This window comes from Platalea leucorodia (assembly GCF_965183815.1).
Source record: "Platalea leucorodia genome assembly, chromosome: 8".
NCBI lineage: Eukaryota > Metazoa > Chordata > Aves > Pelecaniformes > Threskiornithidae > Platalea > Platalea leucorodia.
The window spans coordinates 52129517-52152534 of NC_138830.1; the positions used below are offsets into that span (position 1 = coordinate 52129517).

Here is a 23018-nt window from a genome sequence, read left to right on the forward strand (position 1 = left end):
AGGCGCCATTCCTCCTGGGCTCGCACACCAACCCCTGCCGTTCCTGTGCTGGTGCTTCAGGGGAGAGCAGCAGCTCCCAGTACCCCCGTTAAACCAGAAGAAAAGGAACACCAGTGGGAGCCACTGGTGAAGCGACAGCGATGAAGCTTCGGGCTTCCCTCGACATTTTCTGCCGTGGTTGCACCCCCAAGAGCTTAACGCTGAGGTGAAGACGCCCAAAACTCAACCTGTACCTATCGCTTCCCTTCTCCCTCATCCCCACGGGAAAGGCGGGCAGCCAGGTGTGTCGGCACACCTCCAGCCCTTCCCGGGCGGCGCCGTCCACCCTTCAGCCTCGTCCCTCGGCGGGGCTATCGCCCCGCCGAGGGACGAGGCTGAAGGGGGACGGCGGGGACGGCGCGGCCCCTGTGAGGAGAAGAAGCGAGAAGGGGAGGGGCGCAACGGCCGCGCGCGCGGCGCTTCCCGCGCACGGCCAGCGCTGCCCTCAGCGGCTGGGCGGCCATTGACGTCAAGAGAGGGCGGCACATGACCCCTCCGGAACCAATCGGCTGCGCCCGCAGCCGCTCCGGCGAGAGGCAGTCGGCAGCGCTCGCTCCTCTCACCGCCTCCTCCCGCGGCGGCGGTGGCGGCGGCGCGCGTGGACGCACACCCACACACACACACACACACACACACACATACACACACACACACGCACACCCCCGCACCCACGGACGCACACCCGCACTCACATACATGCACACGCGCGCCCGCCGCCGCACGCTCTCGCGCACACGCCCCGGGGGGAAGGAAGGAACCGCGGCCGGACGCCCCGCAGCCCCCGCCGCCGTCGGGAGCCCCCACCGCCGCCACCGCCGGCTTTTGTTCGCCGCCCCCGCCGGGAGCCGACCCTGCGCTCGGCCGGCGCCCGCCCGGCAGCATGGACGCGGCGCTCTGAGACCCGCCGGGGGCGGATTTTGAAGTTTGAATAAGGATTTTTATCGCTTCCCTTTCCCCCCTTCCCCCTTCTCCCCCCTCCGGTGCGGTTCAATCCCTTCCCCCATCTTCTCTGACAGGTTTTTTTTTTTTCCCCCCCTTCAGCGTTTTTTTTTTTTTTTTTTTTTTAATCCGCCGCGCGGGGTTGGATTTTTTTTTAAAATTATTTTTTATTTTATTCGGTTGTACCCGTCTCTACCGCCCGTAGAGACCGGTCTCCCCGGGCGGCCGCCGCCGAGCGCCACCCCCGACCCGCGGGGCTGCCATGGATCGCACCGGCGGCTCCGGCGGGGGCAGCGACCGCAGGCAGACCGAGGAGAGCAAGCCGCTGCTGGGCGAGATGTCCGCTCCCGAGGGGAATAAAATGGGTGCCGCGCCGTGCCGGAGAGCCCTGCTCCACTGCAACGGCATGAGGTACAAGCTGCTGCAGGAGGGGGACATCCAGGTGTGTGTCATCCGGCACCCCCGGACGTTTCTCAGCAAGATCCTCACCTCCAAGTTCCTGCGGCGGTGGGAGCCGCACCACTTGACCCTGGCGGACAACAGCGTCGCCTCGGCCACGGTAAGAGCCCGGCCGGGCCCGCCGCCACCGCCGCGGGGGGCGGCCACGGCGCGGCCGCGGACCCGGGCCCGGACCCGGCGGCTTCCCCGCCCCGCGGGGCATCTGCGGGGACGGAGCCGCCGCTGCGGGGCCGGGGGGGGGGGGGGGGGAATGCCCGCGCCTCTGCCGCCGTGCTGCCGGCCCTGCGGGGTCCCCGGGGGGTCGGGGTGCGGGGGGCTCGGCTTGGGAGAATCCCGGAATGCCGGGGGGGCTTTTTTTTTTCCTTCTTTGTAATCCTAGGGATATTTAATTTTGCAGTTTCGGTGTTTTTTTTTCCGAGCAAGTCTAGTTTTCCTCTATTATTATTATTATTATTATTATTGCTTTTTTTTTTTTTGCCTTTTTTGTCTCTTTTTTTATTTTTTCTCAACGCGACACCAACATGAAATTGCCACAGCGAGCCATTTCTATCTGAAACCAAAGCCGGCAGATATCTGCTGGCACGTTGGCCAAGTTGGAGGTGAGGGAGGCAGAGGATGCTTTTAATTCGGGAGCGAAGGCTCGGGGTTTGCACCGTCTTTGCTTTGTTGTAGGCCTGGTTTTGGGGCGCTGATTTGGCGGTCACATACCCTGCCCAGACACTGGCGATGTGACTGTAAAATACGGAGATTCCTTCAGGGTTTTCTTCCTAATGGAAAATGATGCAAGAGAAAAATGCAAGGTGGTGATATCAACAGTACAAAAGATGTACAATAGACGGATGCAGTCTTTAAAAATATGATTTATATTTACATGTACCTCTTAAAATTTCATGGCCAGTATTATTTGAGCATTCGTATAGTATGTGATGTGACTACACCCAAATTTTGTCTAATAGCCATTAACACAGCTCACAAAACATGCTTTACGCTGATTTTTAATCATTCAGTACTTCGATCGTGTCCTTTTTTGATTTATATGTAAAGCTCTCATTTTTCTCAATGGCTTCATTCTGGCCTTCCTATAGGACACTCGTCATATGAGAGAGTGGATTGGCTTTTGTGTGGATTTCTGTTAATGGTGTATTTAAATGGGTTTCATCCAGTCTGTGCTGTACTCGGAGGTTGGATTTTTTCACACTTTGATACGTGGAGACGTAGCGTGTGTAAACGCCTCTCCTGCATCATGCTCTGCTGTGGAGTATTCAAAGCAGGTTTTCAGTGGGAGCTACTTTAACCTTCAGGTAGGCCAGCTGCCTGTTCTCACGGAGCTCTTTCTTGTGCCACAATGACATCTCTGCTTACCGTTTCCACCGGGCTGTCGAGGATGTTTCCAAGGGAATATTTTTCTTTCTTTGATAGAACTACTGTGTAAAGGGAGAAGGAGGACTCGGTCAAGCATTGCTGGAGAAAACCCCCAAAAGACATGAGCACAAGGAGTTTTTGCAGTTCTTCATTTTATTAAGATACCATCAGCGTAGAGGGGAAGTTGAATGTCAGTGGAGATGAGGCATTTTCCCGGCAGTATCCGTAGCCGATTATTTCTGAGCAGAGGAGGAGGATACTGGTAGAGAGAGGCACGATCGTGCTTCAGACGTTAATCTCTGCAGTGTGGCAATACTAGGCATGAAGTTGTATTTGTACAGGAGACGTCAAACTCTGCTCGCTGGCAAAGCTGTCACCAAAGAAACCATCTCTGAAAAAATTTCTCAAATCCTATGGGGTCGTGCTTTAATTAACGTTGAGGTGTTCTCATTCCTAAGTATTTCATGTATATAAATAGCAAGAAGATACTAAAACATTGTACGTACCATTGCAGGCTCCATTTTGTTAAGCAGTGCTCTTCGTGCTTGGTCTTGCGCCTTATCATTTTTTTCCAGCGCTAACTCAGCCAGTAAATACCGTTGTTCGCAGAAATATCTGTGCTTTATTATTTCAGGTAGCGTCTTTGGTTTCCAGGGAGTAATTAGGGCACTAGGATAAGATCCACGTTCACTTGTTGCCTGAATGTATGGGTACGTTTAGCAGGTATCTTTCAGACATTGGTTCTATGATACCTAGATTTTTTTTTTTTTTTTTTTAATTTTTTTTTAAGCTGAAAAGATGTGATTTAAGCAGAATGCATGGTAGTTTCACCCCTACCCCTTACGGAAGTGGGGTACAGGCTCAATGCCAAAACCTCCTGAAACTGTAGGTAGATATTTAAATGCAACTAGTTTGGTTTTCAAGAGCTGTAGGAAAAATATCCATACTGTCCATTGAAAGTGAGCATTGGCAGCACTCAACCACTTTGATAACAAGGTCCTTTTTACACATGGGGCTTTCCACAGGCAGGGTGCTTTATGAGCAGCCAGTAATTAATCTTCGCATCATCCTTTTGCAAATCCTCTGGCATGACGAGTTTTACTGCATTCTATATAACATGAATAAAATTGAACAGGAAAATAACATCACTGTGTTTTGCAATTGAAAGCAAAAGTTGTAATGACAGCTAAATCCTGATCCGGCAAATTATGTCCCTGTGTACAGTGGATAAGTTATTTGTTGATCCTAGGCACTTTCTATCCTTTTTATTGTCACTTGAGACATATATTTGAATTAAAGTCTTCTCCCCACAAGCTCTTACTTGTCAGTGCATGGGCTGCAATATCGGACTTAGCATTAGTTTGTGTGTGGATTATTCATCTGCAGTTTTTTTCCCCGGGTAGACGCTGTATGTGCCCACATATAAGTGAATAATGAGACCCTACCTACAGGTTTTTGCAAGAGGTAACTACTTCCGCTGTTTAATTAGGCAGTTACATGTTTTGTGCTGACAAGATAGCTTTCCGTAGCAGAAGCGCTATGCAAGAATGCAATGGAACAAGTGTTAGGCCATCTTATTTTAGCAAAATTTAGGGAGGAAAAAAATAATGTTCTCTACCAAGTGCTTTTCCTGACATTATCACAAGTGACTGCTTCAATTAAAATAAGTCCATGTTAATAAAAAAAGAATAATAATAAAAATAATTATATTCTGAATTGGTATATGCGCTCAGTTAACAAATGCAACGGTATTAGCTTGTGGAGTGGAGAGACCGATAACCATAGGTGTTGGGACTTTATCTGATTTATGTGTTGTTTCCATTGTTTGTTTCATGTTTCTCATTTCTCAAAGAATAGGTTAAACATGGTACAGTTTCACCATTACAGTTTCACTCGCATCTTGTCCAGGCTTTCATTCTGGTTAAGGTTTTTTCGGTGAAAGTAAATACAGATCTGTAACTTTTTTTTTTTAAATGTAAATGCTAAAGTCCCAGTAGGAAATTTTGATACTTACAAACTCTGTTTGCCAGACAACAGCTTGCCTGGGGATGAATCTGACTTTCTCCCCCATGGGAGGAATAATGTTTATTTTATAAACACCTACCAAACTCAAATGTAGCACCCTTACTAATTTTTTTTCCAGTGAGATCTGTCCTTGCACAGCTTGAAGGGCAGTGATAGTAAAAACAAAGACAGAAATAAAATCTAATTTAATATTCCTTATGTGATTTTTTTTTTTTTTTTTTTTTGGTGTGAAGAATAAACCCATGGCTATCTTCACCAGAAATGTTAAAATTTAATTTTCAGTAGTTTATATGTAGCTGTCATAACTGTACTTCTGTGCCTTTAACATCCTTCTGCCTTGTCCCTTTCATGTGTCTGCTCTGCTTCTCTCTCTCATTGTTTTTCTTGCACCAGTTGGGAGTAGATGTTTGGGACAATGAGTTTTGAAGTACTGGGTTGCAAGAAAGGCTTGTGATGCATATGTATGCGCAGAAGACAAGGAAAGAATAAATAAGGGATTAATTTTTGTTGGCTAGGGATGACCTCTCTAATTCCCGTCTGGGAAGATAAGACATAATTGAAACCATGAAGTTATTCATTAATATCCCTCAAGGAGGTGGAAACTTTGGCTTTCCCTGCCCATTTCTCATTACTTGGTTTTGCCTTGGCAGGTAAGTTGAGTGTAATGTAATGTTATATTCAAAGCTGGTGACAATCCTGAAAAGATTTCAGTGTCTTTTAAACTTTCTTCTGTACGAAAGCGATGTATGGGGACAGTAGTTTATTGACGAGCTAGCTAATCAGAAATATATTTGAAACAAGAATGTAAAAGTGGATTAGGGAGCTGCATTTATATTTTCTTCTAGAGACAAGAACATACCCAATTAATATTAAATGAGGCAGGGCAGGATGATCTGTTTGAAATAGGAGAAGTGGAGTAGAAAATTGTCTTCTAATTGTTTTTTAGAATTCAACAATTCTGCTACTGCATGTGTTTCAGCACGCTATTACATGTCTTTCCTTCCTTCTTTTGGTAAAGATAGAGCAAAAATTCCTATCAAGCTGGACTCATTGTTTACTTTAGCACAGGTTCCCATTAGTTAGAAAAACATGCTTTTTAAAATTAAATTTCCCTTGAAAAACAATTAGCTCAAGTGGGAAATATTATGCAGAGCTCCGAAGTTTCAAAACAGTCTTGTAAGAAGAATTTTTTTAAAGCTTTCCTGGAAAAGGAATATTGTAGCATTTTCCAGATTCCAAATAGAATGATTATGAATTAGCTATAATAATAATAAAAAGTAAAGTAAACAGTCTGTTTGGTAAACCAAGCGCTGTCCTTAAGTCCTGTGCTATTGATGTGGCTCTACGAATGTGACTTAAAACTAGCTTGGTGGGCCTACCATCATTATGTGTATAAATAAGTATGAACACATAAATAACAAAGCAATTTAAGATAATTTTTTTGATCCCTTATAACAATGGAATGCTAAATTACTATTTAAAAATAATATTTCTCTTTTTTTTTACTATTGCAAATGCTTGTTTTCATTTGATAAGAAGTGGTATGTATGGGTTTTGGGTGTACGAGTTTTTGCCTATTCTGGATTACCCTGTTGCTATCTATCAGGTGTTTTCTTCAGGCACGTCAGAAAGAGCATTGAATCTCGTAATCTGCATACAACCCATGATGATTTAGAATTCTCTGCAAATTGAGAACAAATTGCTTCATGTTATCTCTGCTGCTGAAATTGAGATTCTGTTTCAGAAGTGAAGGAAGGCACGCGCCTGCATTAACAAAACCCAAATTTTTCTGAAGACTCGATGATTTAATGGAATATTATTCTGTTGTGACAAACTTATTTTATTGCTGTATTAGTTTGTAGCTTGGCATAAGAAAACCTAAAATGATATTTCTTTTAAAGCTGTTTAATGCCTATCAAACATACCTTTGAATATATAGTTCCTACAGTGGTTAAAAAGCATATTTATAACTCAGTAGTGTTAAGGTACGTGTTTATATGTCACAGAGCTTATATAAAATATGAAAACAGAAGCTATATTCATTGATAGAGCGAGAGCTCTTAAGGCTATTAGTGTTAACACCCAGCCAGTAAATTTTACATGTTTAAGAGCATAAATAAAAAGGATACTCAGAAATACTTCTGCCTCATTTTTCTTTTTGGCTGGGGAGTAAAGATGTGGTGGTAATAGTCCCCCAGAGGAAGCCTGTAAATTGCCTCTGGTCCTCAATGGAGAGCTGATCCTGCATCAGAGCAGGGACTGGAGAAGCTCAGCAGCCTTCGTGGAGCTGCGAGATCGTCCTTATTTTTTTTTTTTTTGTAGTGGAACATCGTAACTAGTGGTGGGAAGAGTCTGCTAGATCATCGAAGTCGGGGTGTGGTCCTTCTGGGAAAGGGCGTACTGCCCAGGGAAGTTGTGGATGCCCCATCATTGGCAGGGTTCAAGATCAGGTTGGACGGGACTTTGAGCACCCTTATCTGGTGAACGATGTCCCTGCCTGTGGCAGGGGGGTTTGACTAGGTGATCCTTAAAGGTCCCTTCTGACCCAAACAATTTTACCCACACCTGATTCTGTGAAACACAAAAAGGACGTTCAGTTTTTCAGAGGTGAAAGGCTAGGTTGAGGGTCCCATCCGCATCGATGTTCCAGTTTGCAAGCTGAGGTTTGCGTTGTTAGCAAGAGTGAGAGAACAGAGGCTGAAGCCTTGGTGCCACCGAAATCATGGACAGAACTGTGTACACTGAAGGATGTTTTTGGAGGAAAAAGGTGGTAGGTTTAGTACATAGGGAGGAGTAATTTTTTGGAACTGTTTAATTTATTGCATATCATTTGTTCATACTTTCGAAGTTCCTAAATAGCAGGTGAGTTTTAACGTGATACAATAAAATGGCTTCTCTCATTCCCTTCTATGCTGGTAAGCATGGCTGGACTCATCTCCCCACATAGGGTTTATGAAAGAAGAGACCTACCTCAAATAGTTCAAGCCTTTTGGAGTCTTTAGAAGTAATTAGATTGTGGGTTGCCTGGGTAGATTGTGGCTTGTTTATTAGTGTTTTGAGCAGTGCTAGTTGCATCAGTTCTGTTCTGCATCTGTGTGTGTTTATAGATATGTAGTGCTTGATTCCATAAACAATCGTGTGTTTGAAGATGATTGATACTTTAGCGTGTATAATCCGTATAGAGCGCTTGTGCATGTATGTGCACTCAATAAAAGAACTTTTTCGCACAGTCTGATGCAGTGTCATCAGCAGTAGTGCTGTCTTAGGTAGTCCTGGCCTGTGCTGTTCATTTCTGCATCTGTGCCATACCGCGTCAATCTGTCTTTTGTACGTGCTGAACAGTTTGCAGGGTCAAGTTGAGAAAATCTGTGTGAACTGGCTGGGGAACACTTTCTCTGTTTGAACATTGTGCAGATTTGTTGTCTTTTAACTGGATCAGGGAACTGATCTGTTTCAGTGTATAGTCTGCCAGACGGTTGAGGAAGAAGACAGGGGGAAACATGGTAGGCTGGAATTGCTGCCAAAAACAATGTATTATTAAATCATTGCGTAAAATTTTCCTGTTTTGCACAATATTTAAGAATGCAGGGGCAATACCAGGAAAAGGAAAAGACAATTGAAAAGCATACATTATAACCGAACACGTCAACGGTGAGTGAAGTTTTAGCTCTTGTGGTTGTGGAGGAAAACATGAAGAAGTCAGAACCAGATTCTAAACTAAAAGGCCTTCACTTCATAGGCTTAAAAATTAGGAGAATTTAACGATGCTTTCTAGGTTTTGGAGGAGGGGGGTCTTGTTTCGGGGTTTGTGGACGTTTCATGTTACCCGTACTGGCACTTCCAGTACTTCAAGTGATTTCTTGACTTTGCCTCTTGGGCTGTTCCATGACTGATGGTACAGGGCCAACAGAGTGGGAAAGACAAAAGCAGGTAACGTGCCAGCTCACAGGCTGGTGTCCAGGGCATGAGTTTATGGTGAAGGCTATTTCCTTCTACTTTAATCTGAGTTTTCAGTATGTTTTTAAATAATTTTAAGTCTTTTCCCTTTTTTTGAGAAACTTCGGAAAAAAGGCATCTGTTTTTTCTGGATTTGAGTGTGTCTGCTAGATGTGTGCCTGTTACTAATTGAGCTCAAGAAACTCGTCAAGTTGCAATGACTAAAATCGGAACTGGAAGTACACTCGGTCACGTACATTCTTGGTCTCGCTCCGTTGAAATCAGTAGGGTAATTTGAGGAGGGGGATTACCATTCATCGCTTGTAACATGAATGGCAGGATGTGCTGTTCGGAAAGGCAGAAAAGTTCAGCGAAAGATCGCCGTGCAGCTTTCAGGTTGGCTGCTGGTTGGGAGAGATGGCTGACTCCTGTTAGGCTTGTACGGCTCTCTACAAAACAGAGCCCCACTTTTTTCCTGTGGTTGGCAGATCTCGAGGTGTTGAGCAGCCTGCACTAGGAGGAGTGGCTCTTTTATGAGCGAGAGGCTTGCTGGAAATTTCCCTGTTAGATAGAACCAGTATAGAAGCTGTTGCTATTTCACCCATTTTATGCCAACGTTTAGACAGGACTATCCTGTTGGAAAGTTAGTTTGTGACATTACTTTTGTCTGTGGGGAAAACCGGGGCTGAGGACAGAGAAACTAATGAGGACTTGCTCCCTGCAGTCTGAAAGCCCTGGCAAGGAGAGCAATGAACATCTTCAAGGCATGACAGACCATGGGACCAAGTGCTTCCTCTGCGCCTTCATATCCTGCAAAGCTGGGGAAAATGCATGTGATTTGCTGCAGCGTATTGATTTTTAATTATTCAGTAGAGTTGTGGTGGATCAGCAAATGTAATTACTGACAGGGCAAGTGTGTGTTTCTTGCTTTGGTTTTTTTTTGTTTGGGTTTTTTTGTTTTTTTTTTTTTTTTTTTTTTTTTTTAAATTCACGTCCCAGTAGCTGAAAAGTCAAGGTACTGTGCGAGGAGAGCAAGCCGATGTCAGCGATGCAGGAAAACGCGATCTAGCTTGCTGAGCAGCCCCAGGTCAGGCTGCACCGGGGTGTGCGCCCTTCTCCTGCAGGATTCCTGGAAAGGTCCTGCCAGGCACCACTGCTGCTCCGCGGGGCATGTGCCGGCTCCCTCCTGCCTCTCTTCCCTGGACAATAGAGGTTTATTAAGAAAAAAATGCTGCTTGCTGCAAATTGATCTCTATTCCCCCATTTGGTCTTGAAATTTGCCGAAATACTGCTGTGATACGTGGTCCTGGCTGAACCCTGCATGAGAGCGAATCCTCTACAGGGGCAGTTTCTCGGAGGCATAAGAAGATTGTGCTGCTGCTTCTGCTGTTGTCTTGCTTGATATTTGCATCTGTAGCAATTTTCACTTTGGAGGCAGTGGCAAAGAGTGAGGTTTAAAATGGGATAAGCCTTTTATGGGCCCTTGAAGTGTCTCTCTCCCTTGTCTGCTCCGAATTACCACCTGTTTCAGGGTAAGAGCTCTTGCACTTTTCAAAGTATGTTGCAGTTTCCCTAAAGCTCTTGTTCCTGTGACCCAGAGATTGTATGATTTTCTCATTAGATGAAAAATTTAAAAGGAAAAATTGCTTTCATTCTCATTGAGGAGAAGAGTAATAAACAGGGCTTCAAAAAAGATGAATAAAAAATGAATATCCAATGCTTCTCAAACTCCAAATCTCTAATTTTGTGATACTAAGAATGGGGATGTCGAATGCTTGGAACTATCTCTAAAGGGCTTTTGCTTCTTGGATTTCCAGTGCTTAAAGAAATGCTGAATAAAATAAAATCTTTCTCTCCTTTTGAAAAATTTAAAACTCAAATCTTAAACCACACAGAAATGGATTTAGGTTTTGTAGGATTTTGCCTACAAAGATGCCACATGTGGTACAATAAATGTTGCCTGAAGAAAGCTGCGATTAAGCTAAATCAGAGGGTATTTTTGAGAATACATAATTGTATTCCCAAATATAATTTTTTTTGCATTTATATTTTATATAATATTTTTCTTAGGCCTAAAGAGAAACTGTGTTTGCAAGTGATAATCAGAAATAATATTTTTTTCTCTTATAAATCAGTTGTACATATTTTTGAAGTGTGCGTAGAGACGTCTATGCATATTTTATGGATGGTATTTCTGGTGATGTTAACCCAAAGGTAAAGCAGCAATTTTGTAAACAAAAGAATCACCTCATTCTTTATTTGTGTCTAGACACAAATAACATCTAACTGAGCAAAATTAGGTAATCGCATGTACGGGTAGACAGTTTGGATATTTTTTAAATGAAAAATTTTTTTTTCCTAAATCTCCTGAAGGTACCCATGGTGTGTTCCCAAAAATATGTCTCAAACAATATGGAGCAGATATTTCTCAATGGTAAAGCTGTGATATTGCTGTTTTTTACATGGCGGTGGCCCTTTCCTCCCAGTCTTTGTCTGTTTTGGCTGTTTGACTATAAGCTTTAGGGATCGGCAGGTGTCTCTTAGCATGTCTGGTTCCTGTTGTAATAGGGTTCTGTTATACCACGGAGTTTTTTGTTGCTACTGTAATACAATTAGTGCGTATTGTGAGCAGGCTATGTTTTTGCTCTATCTCTGCAAGCAGCTAAAATAAGACTGAATGACTTTGTTATCCATTTTCAGGGATGGGCATTATTAATAGTAAAGTAGAAACTGCTTTTAAAAAAAAAGTTTCTGAAACTTGCCAAGTGGAATCCAACTTTTTAATGAAAATACTAAGGGTGTGTATGTTTTTTCCATAAATATGAATGTCTGTTTGACCTTCTGTGAACAAAAAAAAGAGGGATTATTTTTGGCCTTTAGAACAATCAGAAAAAACGATTTTTGGATGATAGTATAATGACTTCATTCTACAAGTCCTTGGGTTTCAGCTTCACTGTGCTTCATCTGTTTCAAAGTGTTTTATGGTCAGTGTTTTTATACATGCGGAAAACAGAGACAAATAAATGTAGATCAGACTTTTCAGACATGTCTGCTACTGTTGGTTCATGGTTAATTTGCAGTTCCTTCTCAGTTGGTGTATGCATCTGTGGTTCACTCTGGAGTGTCTTAGGTTGGACACCAAGAATTGGTAGCATGTCCTGATAGTATCAGCTGAAGTGCCCTGCCCTAATGTTCACGATAAATCTCTGGTAGGAGTTGGAGCAGAAACGGAATTTCTTTGCTTTGGCTACCAGGCTGCATCTTCCCTCCTGATTTTGATGGCTGTTCGTTTTCTTAATGATTGTAAATCTCATGAAAAAATCAGTGGAAGTGTGGGAGAGTGGCTGACAGCAGAACGTGGCCCAGGGTGTCGTGCTCTTCTTGCTACCCTTCAGTCTTCCTGCAAAGAAAATCTCTGTCGGGGAACCAGGTGCCAATCAGTTCAAGCCTCTTGCTTTCTGCGGCGTGCGTGCTTTGTGCATTCTCCTGATAGTCCCTTCTGACAACCTAGCGCTTTGCTTTTTCTTTAGAGGCTGTTAAGATTGATTTCAGAAGTAGAGAGAGTAAGTCAGGGAAACCTTGACTGCACTGAAATTTTCAGGATGAGAGTGATCTTCCAAAATCACTATAGAAGTAGGGTGTTGCGATCCGTTTTTGAAAAAAGATCAGCTGTTCTTTCTCCCTCTCATACCTTGGATTTACTGTACAAACTTTTTGATGCTGAGCTCTTAAATTTAGGAATCGCTTGAGAAAAATGTGATTGCAGAAGCATCTCAAAACACCACGTTTCTCTCTACTACAATGTAAGCTGTAAGAAGGTAAGAAACTGAAAGTAGAAAGTTATGTGGACTCTTAAAGAGTGGATTTACGAGCCATTGGCGTAAGCTGATGCAGTTCTGCAGCTTTTTTTCCGGTAGCTATGCAGTTATTCTAGTTGGGGATCTGAGTGTCGAGTTGTTCCTGGCAGCTTGAAAATGTAGTTGCACAATGAGAGATTTTTTTGCCCTGGCTGTTACAGTGCCAGGCAGGGCATTGGATGTCAGTGCCGGAGAGTTGTGAGTGCGTGCCTTCCTCGGATGCTCTGACTGTCGCTAAGGTGTTCTGTCATCCGAACAGCTCGCTTAGTATGTTGGCTCTGAGAAACAAAGGGGGGGGGGGGGGGCAAAACTGTGCAAGGCCCAGGGATTCTTTGAAGAACACCATTAATTTTCACAGCAGAGGAGATTTCCATCTACTTTGATGGACTTGTGTTGAATGAGGTCCATCCGTGTCCTTGTCCTACTGCTTCAGTATTCAAATGCCCATAGTTTGAGTACCTTTCGATTCCTTGCAGAAGATGAATCATGTTCATTGAAGCAATCGTGTTCCCTATCCAACAGTGACGTAGAACAGAGAGGTTTCTTTTGGATGTCTGGAGAAAGAGAAGGCAACATCATGTTGCAGATGACGTTCAGTCGTTGGTTAACCCAGAAGAAAATCTATGCAATTGCTGTAAACTACTACCGTTAGTAAATAGGTTGTAGCATGATTATGGGACTGGAAGAGGAGCTTCAGCTTATTCTTTCAGTGCAGGAAGACTGATACTTCTTCACATATTCCTTACAGAAGGAATAGCAACTCCAGCTGTGTAGTAGGGGCTCGAAGTAGTATTCCCGATCTTTTTTGTTATGAAGTGCGGCCACTTTTCTTTGCCGGTATATGGAAGTGAGGAGCATTGATGAAAGATATTATGCAAGTGCAAATTATTAGTCATTATTTTGTTTAGGTTTTTTTCAACTCTTCTTTCAGACCCTTTCAGATCCTTTGGGTTCGTGTTTTTTTGGTTGTTGTTGTTGTTTTTTTTTTGGTCATTGCTATTATGGTGACTTTTGAGGAAAGTTTTAAAATTTTTAACTAAAAAGTAGCCTGACATTCAGAGGCACAGAACAGGCTTTTCCTCCTCTCTCTGAGGAGCAAGCGGCTTGAGTGCAGTCCTGGCCCTGAAAATCCCATCTACTTTGCAACCAATAATGTGGACATGGAAGAAAACGTAAAACTTGTGCTGGCACAGAACGTTGTTGCTGAAGGTGAAAGTACGGACACAGTCAACATGTCTCATCTGACTGAAACCATGTTTTCTAAGGTTAGTTAATTCATCTTTTGTGATTGCTATGAATGAAACGGGAAATAAAGCTGGAAAAGCTTGAAATTAAATGAAATGTGCAGGACCAGACATGCACTTTGGTATTAGATATTGACATACCCCTTCTGGGTAACCGCTTTGCCTTTGGAGCCCAATTTTCCTGAAGACTGTAACGTCTTCTTGCTCTCATGTTTATGGTGAAAAAATTATTGGCATTGAGAAATATTGCTAATGGCCTGTCTCCCGACACTAACTTATGCTTCTTTTGGTGCTACATCACTGCCTCCCTTGAAATTAATCTTGTCTGATTTATTGTAAGTTATTTCAAATGTCCCCAGTGACTTGGGTTGACTAATGCACTTGAAATCTGGTGAAATCAAATCTGTCGTGGGAGTTGACTGTGTATAAAGCTGCTCCCTCGTGGAGACAGAAGACATGGGAAAGTCCTGAGCCCTCCTTGGTGCTTGCCCAAATATAGGACCAATCCTCTGTTGGTTTAAACCTGCGTACCGGTGTGTAGGTTGGTTGGTTTTAGACCTTGGATAAGTCGGGATTGAGGCAGCGCTAGCTGTATGCATTATTTATATATTGTGCAGGCTGTGTGCAGTTACTGGTACGACAGCATGGCCCGAGTGGACTTGAAGGGGGAAGGGAAAGAAAGGAAGTGATGATATTAAACAAAGCAGCTTCAAGTTAGAGATGGGATCTGTGTGCTCCAGCTGAAAAGGGAAGTCTCCGAGTTAGTGACTGCAGCGTGCTTGTGACTGGAGCTTTTTGACTCATCTTGAAGCGACGTAGTCAATGGTGCAGCTTCTTGATATGGGGAGAAGATGGCCTTCTGGGGTGGCTCGCAGCATGTGAGGCCTATGTCATTGTATCTTCCCTTTTGAATGCAGTTTAAAAATAATGGAAATGTTTAAATTTGCTGGATTATGTGTTTCCTAATGCTTCTTCATTTATCATACCTGCTTTAACTGAGCTAAAGATGCAGTGCTATGTTACATTACCTAGCTTTAATGTCAAGGGTTTGGGAGGTTGTGTCTCTTTACTTGTTGGATTTTCTTAGCAGAAACAGGAGGAAAAAAACCTACCTCGTGCATCTTCCTGCCTGTACTGTCTGTACCTGGAGATCTTCTGAGAGCTGCTGTCTTGAGACCCGTGGGTCTGATCTAAGACTGTTGCTGTGCTCGGATTTCATGTTACCCAATTTTTTTTTTCTCTTGCATTTGTAAGAAAAGCCTGTACAAACAATGCTCTGCTGTTTCCAAACACTGTGAAGTTTTCCCCTTTGCTTCCTGTTTTTGTAGCGTGTTTGTGAAAAGACCTTGTCTTCTTTGCACTGGAGTTAGTGTTAATGTAAATGCATTCAGCATTAACCACTATGTGTTCCAGCACGTAGGGACCTGAGTTTCTCTTCAGCAAGCAGTGTTACTCTTTATTTATGGTAAGACTAGATTAAAAAAGACTTGTGCATGTAAAAGTGAAAGCACAGGCAGTGTTAAATTATACAGTCATGAGCTTGTTATTTCCCCTCCCCCCAAGTATGCAAGCCAGTTAGTAACCTAGTGATCTATACATGAGGCTTTAATTGGATATATGCCCAGAGTGCAGATTAATATGGAAAAGCTATAAAGGCATGGGTTCACAAACTTTATTTGACCACACGAGGACCGTCTGCATGATCCCATGTGGAATGTGTGAGGGATTCTCAAAACAAAGAAACACCTTTGTGTATTTGGGCAGATCTGCATGTAAGCCACAGGATACAGAGGTGATGTCTTTGCGTTAAAGTCAGTAGACTGTTGATTAAATAGGACTTCCTCAGTGTAATATTCACTTTGTGTTTCTTAGGAGCGCTTTAAGCGGGGCAGAGGTGCATCTGTGGCCTCTGTGTAATTTACTTGACTACTTAAGTTTTAGTTTTGAAATTGTTGAAGTTTTCTTTTTACGATTGGATATAATCTTGGCCGCCTTTGGAGGTGGGGGGGGGGCGAATCTCCCTGTAGTGAAATGAAAACAAGCAGATGTCTTGACTGCAGCTGGCTAGAGATGAATCATTTAATATAAACTTGCCTGGAGAACATGATCTTATTCCTCTATAAACCCCTATTCCAGAGGGAAGGGAGAATCCCCATTAGTCAATGACACCCTCCTGGCCTAAAATTCCAGTGTTTCTAGTTTGCAAATCACATGAAGCACATACAGACTACTAGCTGTACTCAGCAAAGGCTTTCTCAAGTTTGAAAACACTTGCAACACAGATTTTGTGTCTCTTCTGGTAATTTTTTTTCAAAATGAAAATTACAGTATCCCTAAATGTGTAAAAACAGCCACAGTCACACCCCTATATCCCCCAAACCAGTTTAATAATGATAAAATCTCTTTTAAATTGGCATAGTATTGCAATAAAGAGTTTGGCAGCTTAGGAGAGCCCTGTTGCAGGCGTAGCTGACCTTCCTGACGCTTCATATGATGGAGAGCCGTAAGGCATACCACCTATCTCAAAACTCTCTTCTTCCCCCTTCTGCTTCCCCATGACTTTCTGGAAAGGGCTGACATGTTCAGAAATGACAATGGTGGCCCTGGATCTCACTGTGGGATGGTGCTGAGCTTGGTCATACATCTGGGTCCCAGAGTGACCTACCAATGTTGGCTTCTTCAGCCTTTGCTGCCCTGTTTCCTCCTGCAACTCAGGGTCCTGTGCCAGGATAGCTTTGCAGTTGATCTGTAACGTGGCTCAGCGTTGGAGCTGTGCTGCTTGCAAGCCCCCTGCAGTTCAGGCTATCTTGATACTGTTTTTTATTCTCTTTGCCGTTCTCTGCATGGTTGTATGGCACACTCTTCGGTTGTTCCCTGAAGATGGTGGGATGGAAATGTTACCTCCTGTAGCATAAGCCCTAATCAACATGAAGAGTCGAGAGCTGGCGGTAACTATGCTCAAATAGTTGCAAAAAAATAAGGTAACCCTAATTAAAGTTTTGTGCAAGTAGTTTCAGCATTTGATTCCAACCATTTGCCTGACTAATGAAGATGGGGAATAGTCCTTAGCTCTCTGCCTGCAGCAAGAATATGGGAATTGAAGTGACTCATTCTCAGGGACATGGCAGTGGGAATGAGGCACTGCTGTGGTTGCAGATAATTCTCTGGAAGTCTCTGTTGTGCAGAATACATTAATTGAAGAGATTCATGAGCTGCTTAATGCCACACCACTTCATTTCCTCATCAGAGAACTGGAGGTCTCATCTGTATAGGAAAAAACAGGAGCTTTCTGGTTTTGAGTAAATCTTAACCTTTGTAAAAAGCGGTTGTATATGTTGCCCAGCATATTGTCCTGTATTGTACCCATTGCTATGTAGCTTGAATTTTTTTCTCGCCATCCTATCAGCTGTGAGGACAGACAGCAGTGCAAAGACGTGCGTTTCTGAGTACACAGAAGTGAGCAGTGGAGACGAGGAGGGAACTGTTTGCTGCTGGTTTCTTTAGCGAAGTGCAGCAGCAGGATGGATGCTTCCTGTTTGTAACTGATCACCATCTGCGAGGACTGCATTGGTCTCAGAAGTGGTGGCATATCTTTATATTCGAGAGACAGGACGTGGCGTAGGATACCCCCGCAGAGAGCTGGAAATACAAGATGATGCTGTGTGGTCTTTGCCTGTTCCGGAGTGGATGGGAGCATACATATCTTTGGGGAACATACTCTGCAGATAGTAACGTGTTCCTAGTAGGCAGATCTGATGCATTGTGTAGGCAGCAGAAAATAAACAGTGCAGCCCACCGTTTGCAGATTTAAACCGGAGAAGGCAATGCGCTGCACTTATGGAAATCAGCCTTGCCGTGTGTGATATCTCGGTTTTCAGAATCAGATGTACCCTAATTCTGGTTGTCCCCAAGTGCCTGCATTTCTGACTTGCCTGTTGCAGGTCCAGGTGAGAGCTGGTACAGAATGAGTCCCGTGGCATTTGCCATAGTTTATCATATGGCCTCTGAAGACACTGCTTCAGCCTGAGTTTTTTTTTATTCCTGCATTAATTTTATGACATAGAAAACATTGCACAGAAAAATACAGTTTAACACTTTAATAGCTACTTGTTAAAAAAGGAGTGCACTTTTCTTACTTTTTTGACTAGAAATCAGTCAAAATCAAGATTTCTGCATTTGATTGAATTTCTGAGAGTGAAGTGTTTCTGAAGGTGATTCTATCTTACAGCTTTTGATCTGATCCTTGACCAAGGAGAGCTGGTCATGAGAGGAGATGCCCTTTCCTGTGGCTTTATGTGCCGCTGCTATCCTGAGTTTTGGGAGAATCGATGAGACCTTAGGGCTGGACTTGGACACCTTTTGTCTTTCTAGTATCTAATTGCACCAGGAGGTCACAGTGGTTTCAGTTGCATGACTCAAGCTCGCATCTACCATGAAGAGCCATAATGCGCTAGCTACGCTCTTTGTCTGTGGCAAGCTGGTTAAGTAATAAGAAGTACCTTTAAATCCACTAATAACTGAGTTTTCCTTCATCTATGCCTTTGGGAACATTTCAGTACTTTGCCTGGCAGTGTATCACTGCTCTGAATCGTGTGTGGAAAAATGTCTGAAGCAAATTAAACAAAATGACTTGTGAGTAAAAGATCAAGTCAAAACACTGTCGAGATGAAAATCATTGAGTTGATGGGTGCAGTCTGTATGTGACTGGGAAACCTTTAATGATGCCAGGAGAAAAAATTGACCATAGTAGACAATGTTGCGCTTCAGGCTTCTATGACTTAAAAAAAATAATCTCTTTATTCCTGTGGTTTATTATTTCTGCGGTCACATGACACAAGCTGTTGCGAACAGAAGGAGTCTTAGCGGAAGATCCAACAGGTTGCCTATTTCAGCAAAGTCTGGGTTGAGACTAAATCTCAAAAAATTAAGGTGGAGAGAATGGGAGTGAAAAAAATAAAATGATTCTTCTGGCATTATATTTGTGGCTTGGCACATGTAGATCCTGCGAGTCCATTCCATTGTTTTTACTCATAGCATCTTTCCCTCTTGTTGGGAGTCACTAAGAGTGATTTGGCATCTGTACCATACTAGTAAAAACAATCTTAACTACTTATAATTAATGAATTGTGTAAGCTGGCAGTCACTGATTTGAGGGGATGGAATAACAAACTTAAGGACAGTGTGAATTCTGCGTTGACTGGCAAGGTATATCAGAGAAAGAGCTGCTTTATTTATCTGGTGCTGAATTGCTTTGGTGTGTGGACTTTTAAATAAGTGGTGCTTTAAGAAAGCATATCAGTTGCTTGAGCTGAAGCCTGTATCTTGTCTGAAAAAATGGCATAGTTTTAGATCATCGTGTGTATAATGACATGAAATCATTGTGAAGAGAAGATGCTGTCATGTTTTCCCTGTTGTATTTATTGGGTTTTACTAGGTGGGAAAATAAACCGCTGACCTGAACTGGTTATACTGAAATAACCTTCCTGTGCCCTGTTGTCTTTTTTTTTTTTTTTTTTTTTTTTTTAAATTAGGATGACTTAGTGTAAAAACAAAAAAGCCAGATTGAGATCCAACAAGTGAAAGAATGATGGAACTTGTTTTTGAGTTTTGTTGTTCTTGATGGAGAGGAAACTTTTCCTTATCAAGAGTTAATCTACAGCAAGATATTTAAAGAAAACAAAACAAGCTACTTGGACTCATTTTTGAAGAGAGGATTTTTTTGGGGAACACTTTATTGGTTCAGACTCTGATGGTCCCTCTTTGAACTGTCTCTTTAGGATGTATATGTATGTCTAATTCAGTCAGGAACTAGATAGGACAGTACTCCCTTTGCTTTGATTCTTTTAATTTTTTGAGCATTCCTCCCCACGTTGAAATCATACAAAATGTCTCTGTTTCCGTATAGAAAGAGGACCATTTTAGGGAGAGTTGATGTTCTGGGCAGTATATCCAAGATAACTTCAGATGCTAGAGGAAGAGAAAGCAGCCTCAGGAACAATAGGGAGGCTTTAAAAAGCTGTTTAATTTGTGTCAAGCTGCTACTTTTTTGTCTTTTTTTTTTTTTTTTTTGGTTGTCATAGAAATGTGCCAGTCCGTGTCTCTCACAGATGAGCTCACTAAATGAATGGCTGTGCAGGATGAGTCTGGTTTCAATGAAGATGTTTATACTTGAAGAACACAGATGGACTTAAACCACAGCCCAGAATCTAAACACCCCTGAGCTCCTGGGGGAGGGGAGTGATAGGAAATGAAATCTGGATTTTATAGCTCAGGCCTGCATCTTTCCTCCTTGATTTGGCTTTCTGAGTTATTACGGGAAAGTAGGAGAGGAATATTATCTGCAGTAAAGAGGGCTTGTTTGTTGTTGGGCTTTGGGGGGGAGGATGATTTATATTTGGCCCAACTCCATTGGATTGGAAGAACTTTCCTGCCTAGATTTCTTTGCAGGACCGTCACAGCTGAGGTTAATTGTTTCCAGAGATGTTACTCTAATGTGCAGTCTTTAGCAGGTAATTTTTCTGTCATTTCTGTACTTCTGTTACTCTTTGTCTTTTGAAATAAAATATTTTGAATGAGAGCTGAGAGTGTTACCTCCCGCTCTGCATGTAAAATGCTGTGATATAGGTTTGGTAGAAGTTTACAGTTAAATTTTCCTGGTGCAAATGGCTGCAAATGGTATAAGCAGCATCAGACCTATGAAATACCGAAGAACTTGCAGACGACAGAACTGATAATCTTCAGTGAGGTGTGTTGTCAAGCATTGAACAAATGTAGTGCAGTCAACAAACACAGTGTACTGTGTTGAACGGGGCGGTATTCAGTGCGGGCAAAAATGTCCTTTGCAGGATTTAGTCCCTGGATTGTTTGCTTATGAGCATAATTCTGTGAATTCTTTTTACTTCCAAGAAGCCCATTAATTCTTTATTTTCATCTACATTTGGCACTGTCAGAATGCCTCAAAGGAGCTTAGGTGTAAAATGACAATAGCTACAGTATCTCCAGGGTTTTCAGATATCCGAATGATTTGTTTATCTGGCTGTCTTGCTTTCCTTGGTTTTCTATTCCTGGAGCTGGACTGCCGGAAATGATGCATGTTGCTGAATGCAGAATAGGCCTTGCTGTGCCAAGGCATGTACTTGGAAGAATGGGATACTCTGTCCTATTAATTGGTATAAATAATCAAGAATATGGAATAAATGAAATACTGGCTGTTTTTTTAAAAAAAAAAGAAAAAAAAGTATTCCCAACAAGTGGAAGGGGAGAAGGTAGCATCTTTTTAAATGAAATCCACCCTTACCAGAAGGCTTCACTGTTGGAGAATACTTTAAGGACTTTCCACTCAAACCTGATTGAGTATATTTGAGCCTTGACTTTGGTCATAGCATTGAATACAGCTGTGCAGACTCTTCTCTTGATGCTCTGTTTTTGCCTGTTATTTGCTTTTAAGTGTCCTGCTTGAACTTGTGTTGGAAGACAAGTTGGGGTAGAATTGCCTTGCCTTTTAATTAAAAATACTTATTTTGAGGTAAGATAAATTCTTTTTCTCATGCAACAAGCTTCGGGAAGCACAGTTTCTGTGCAGAGAAATTCCTCTTCTGCTAGCCTGACCCGTGTTTTGTGGGATCTTAAAAGATCCCGGCACTCTGTTAAAGACCTTGCTGCATCCACTGATCTCATCCTCGGAGCGGGGAGAGGGACTCATTCACTGCAGTTAATGGAGACGCGATCTCATGCAGACGAGGACGCTACGTGCGTGGCGTGTGCTGTGGATCCCAGCACTTCGCTGGCGTTAGCTTTCATGCAACTCCAGTCGGTTAGGAAACCGACTTTCGATGAGGAAGGTGTTGAATAAAAAGAAAATGGTTGATTTACCCGAGGTAAGCAAAATGCCAGAGTTACGGTGTCCGTTTCCCGCTTCCCACCAAGGGGATGGTCGGCTCGGCAGGGACCGCGGGGCCAGGAGCTCCTGTGCTTCTCCAGCTCTGCCACTGACTCACAGCCCACCCAGCGAAGTGCTTGGGAGCCCTGCGTGCTTTCCCATTGAAGAGATGGCGTTAATAGGCTTTCTTACTGTGTGTATTTATTTTAAGGGTTAATCAATTAGGCCTTATCAACTGGAATTCTTGAGACACATTGATTTCTAAAGCTACTTGGTTTTCTGATAGAGCTCTCTGAATAATTCATCCTGTATTTCTTCTAGCTTTGTAATAAATACCAAAAATGGACAATAGCTTTTTCTTTTCCCAAATTCATCTCCTTCATTCATTTTTGTAAGGGCCTTCCCAGAAAGGGAGCGCACAACTGATTACATTGTATTTAAGGAACTATAAAGTGATCAGCATGACTGCTGCCAAATGCATGGAATTAAGATGGAGAGAATTAAATGACCATTTACAATTTTTTTTTTTCAGTTATATCCTAGAACTCAGACCACAATATTTTAGACAGAAAGAATTTTTTGGGGTGATGCCACTGTTTTCAATATTCCCTAGTTAGGTTAAAACAGTGTGTCAAAGCAGGAATCCTAAATGATTAGAGAGGCCATGTTTTTATAGGACACGTTTGCTGTCCTACTTGCGTGAGAAGTTTGCAGTGATGCAATAATATTGAGAATTATCACTTTCACTGTAGGAGCATTGAGGCAGTGCTATGGGAAATTACCACTTTCACTGTAGGAGCGTTCACTTTTCATCTGAGATCATTAAAATCATCTTGGTTTTACTTTTGTAATTGGCTTAGTTTGCCCTTCTTGGGGGAGGGGAGGCTTTGGGGGTTTTGTTTTGTTTTGTTTTTTTTTACTTTTAATTTGAAACACAGTTTTAACATTTGGATTGTTTGAAACAAAAACAAGAGAAGTCCCAACATGAGCAGAGAATATTTTTAAAGGACTTTATGGCTCTAAGTTCCTAACACAGTCCAGATGTCTCCTATCTCTGCTCTTTCTGTAGCATTTTCTGGCGCAGTGTCGTTGGATTTTGAACTTGGTCCAAGCTGTGTGCCAAGTCCTGAAATAAAGTAAATCAGTGAGTTGTTCTTGGACGTTTCTCCTTAATCCAAACCAACCCAAATCAAACTTTAGCTCTGACCTCAGGACTGCACATTCAAATATTTTCCTTTGCCTCCTCAGTTTCAAAGTAGCAAAAGCAGGAGATTACCA

At 42.7% G+C, this 23018-nt stretch overlaps 1 protein-coding gene across 1 annotated transcript in view; it reads left to right on the forward strand.

The window, feature by feature from the left end:
* Positions 1–1240: 1240 nt before the first annotated feature.
* The window catches only part of CMIP (c-Maf inducing protein), a gene marked incomplete at its 5' end in the record, with an annotated part of 139797 nt that continues 118019 nt past the window's right edge, over positions 1241–23018 (forward strand). Inside the window, one exon of the mRNA XM_082319830.1 lies at positions 1241–1537. Within this exon, the coding sequence (XP_082175956.1) occupies positions 1241–1537 (297 nt within the window). The remainder of the gene's footprint in view (positions 1538–23018) is intronic.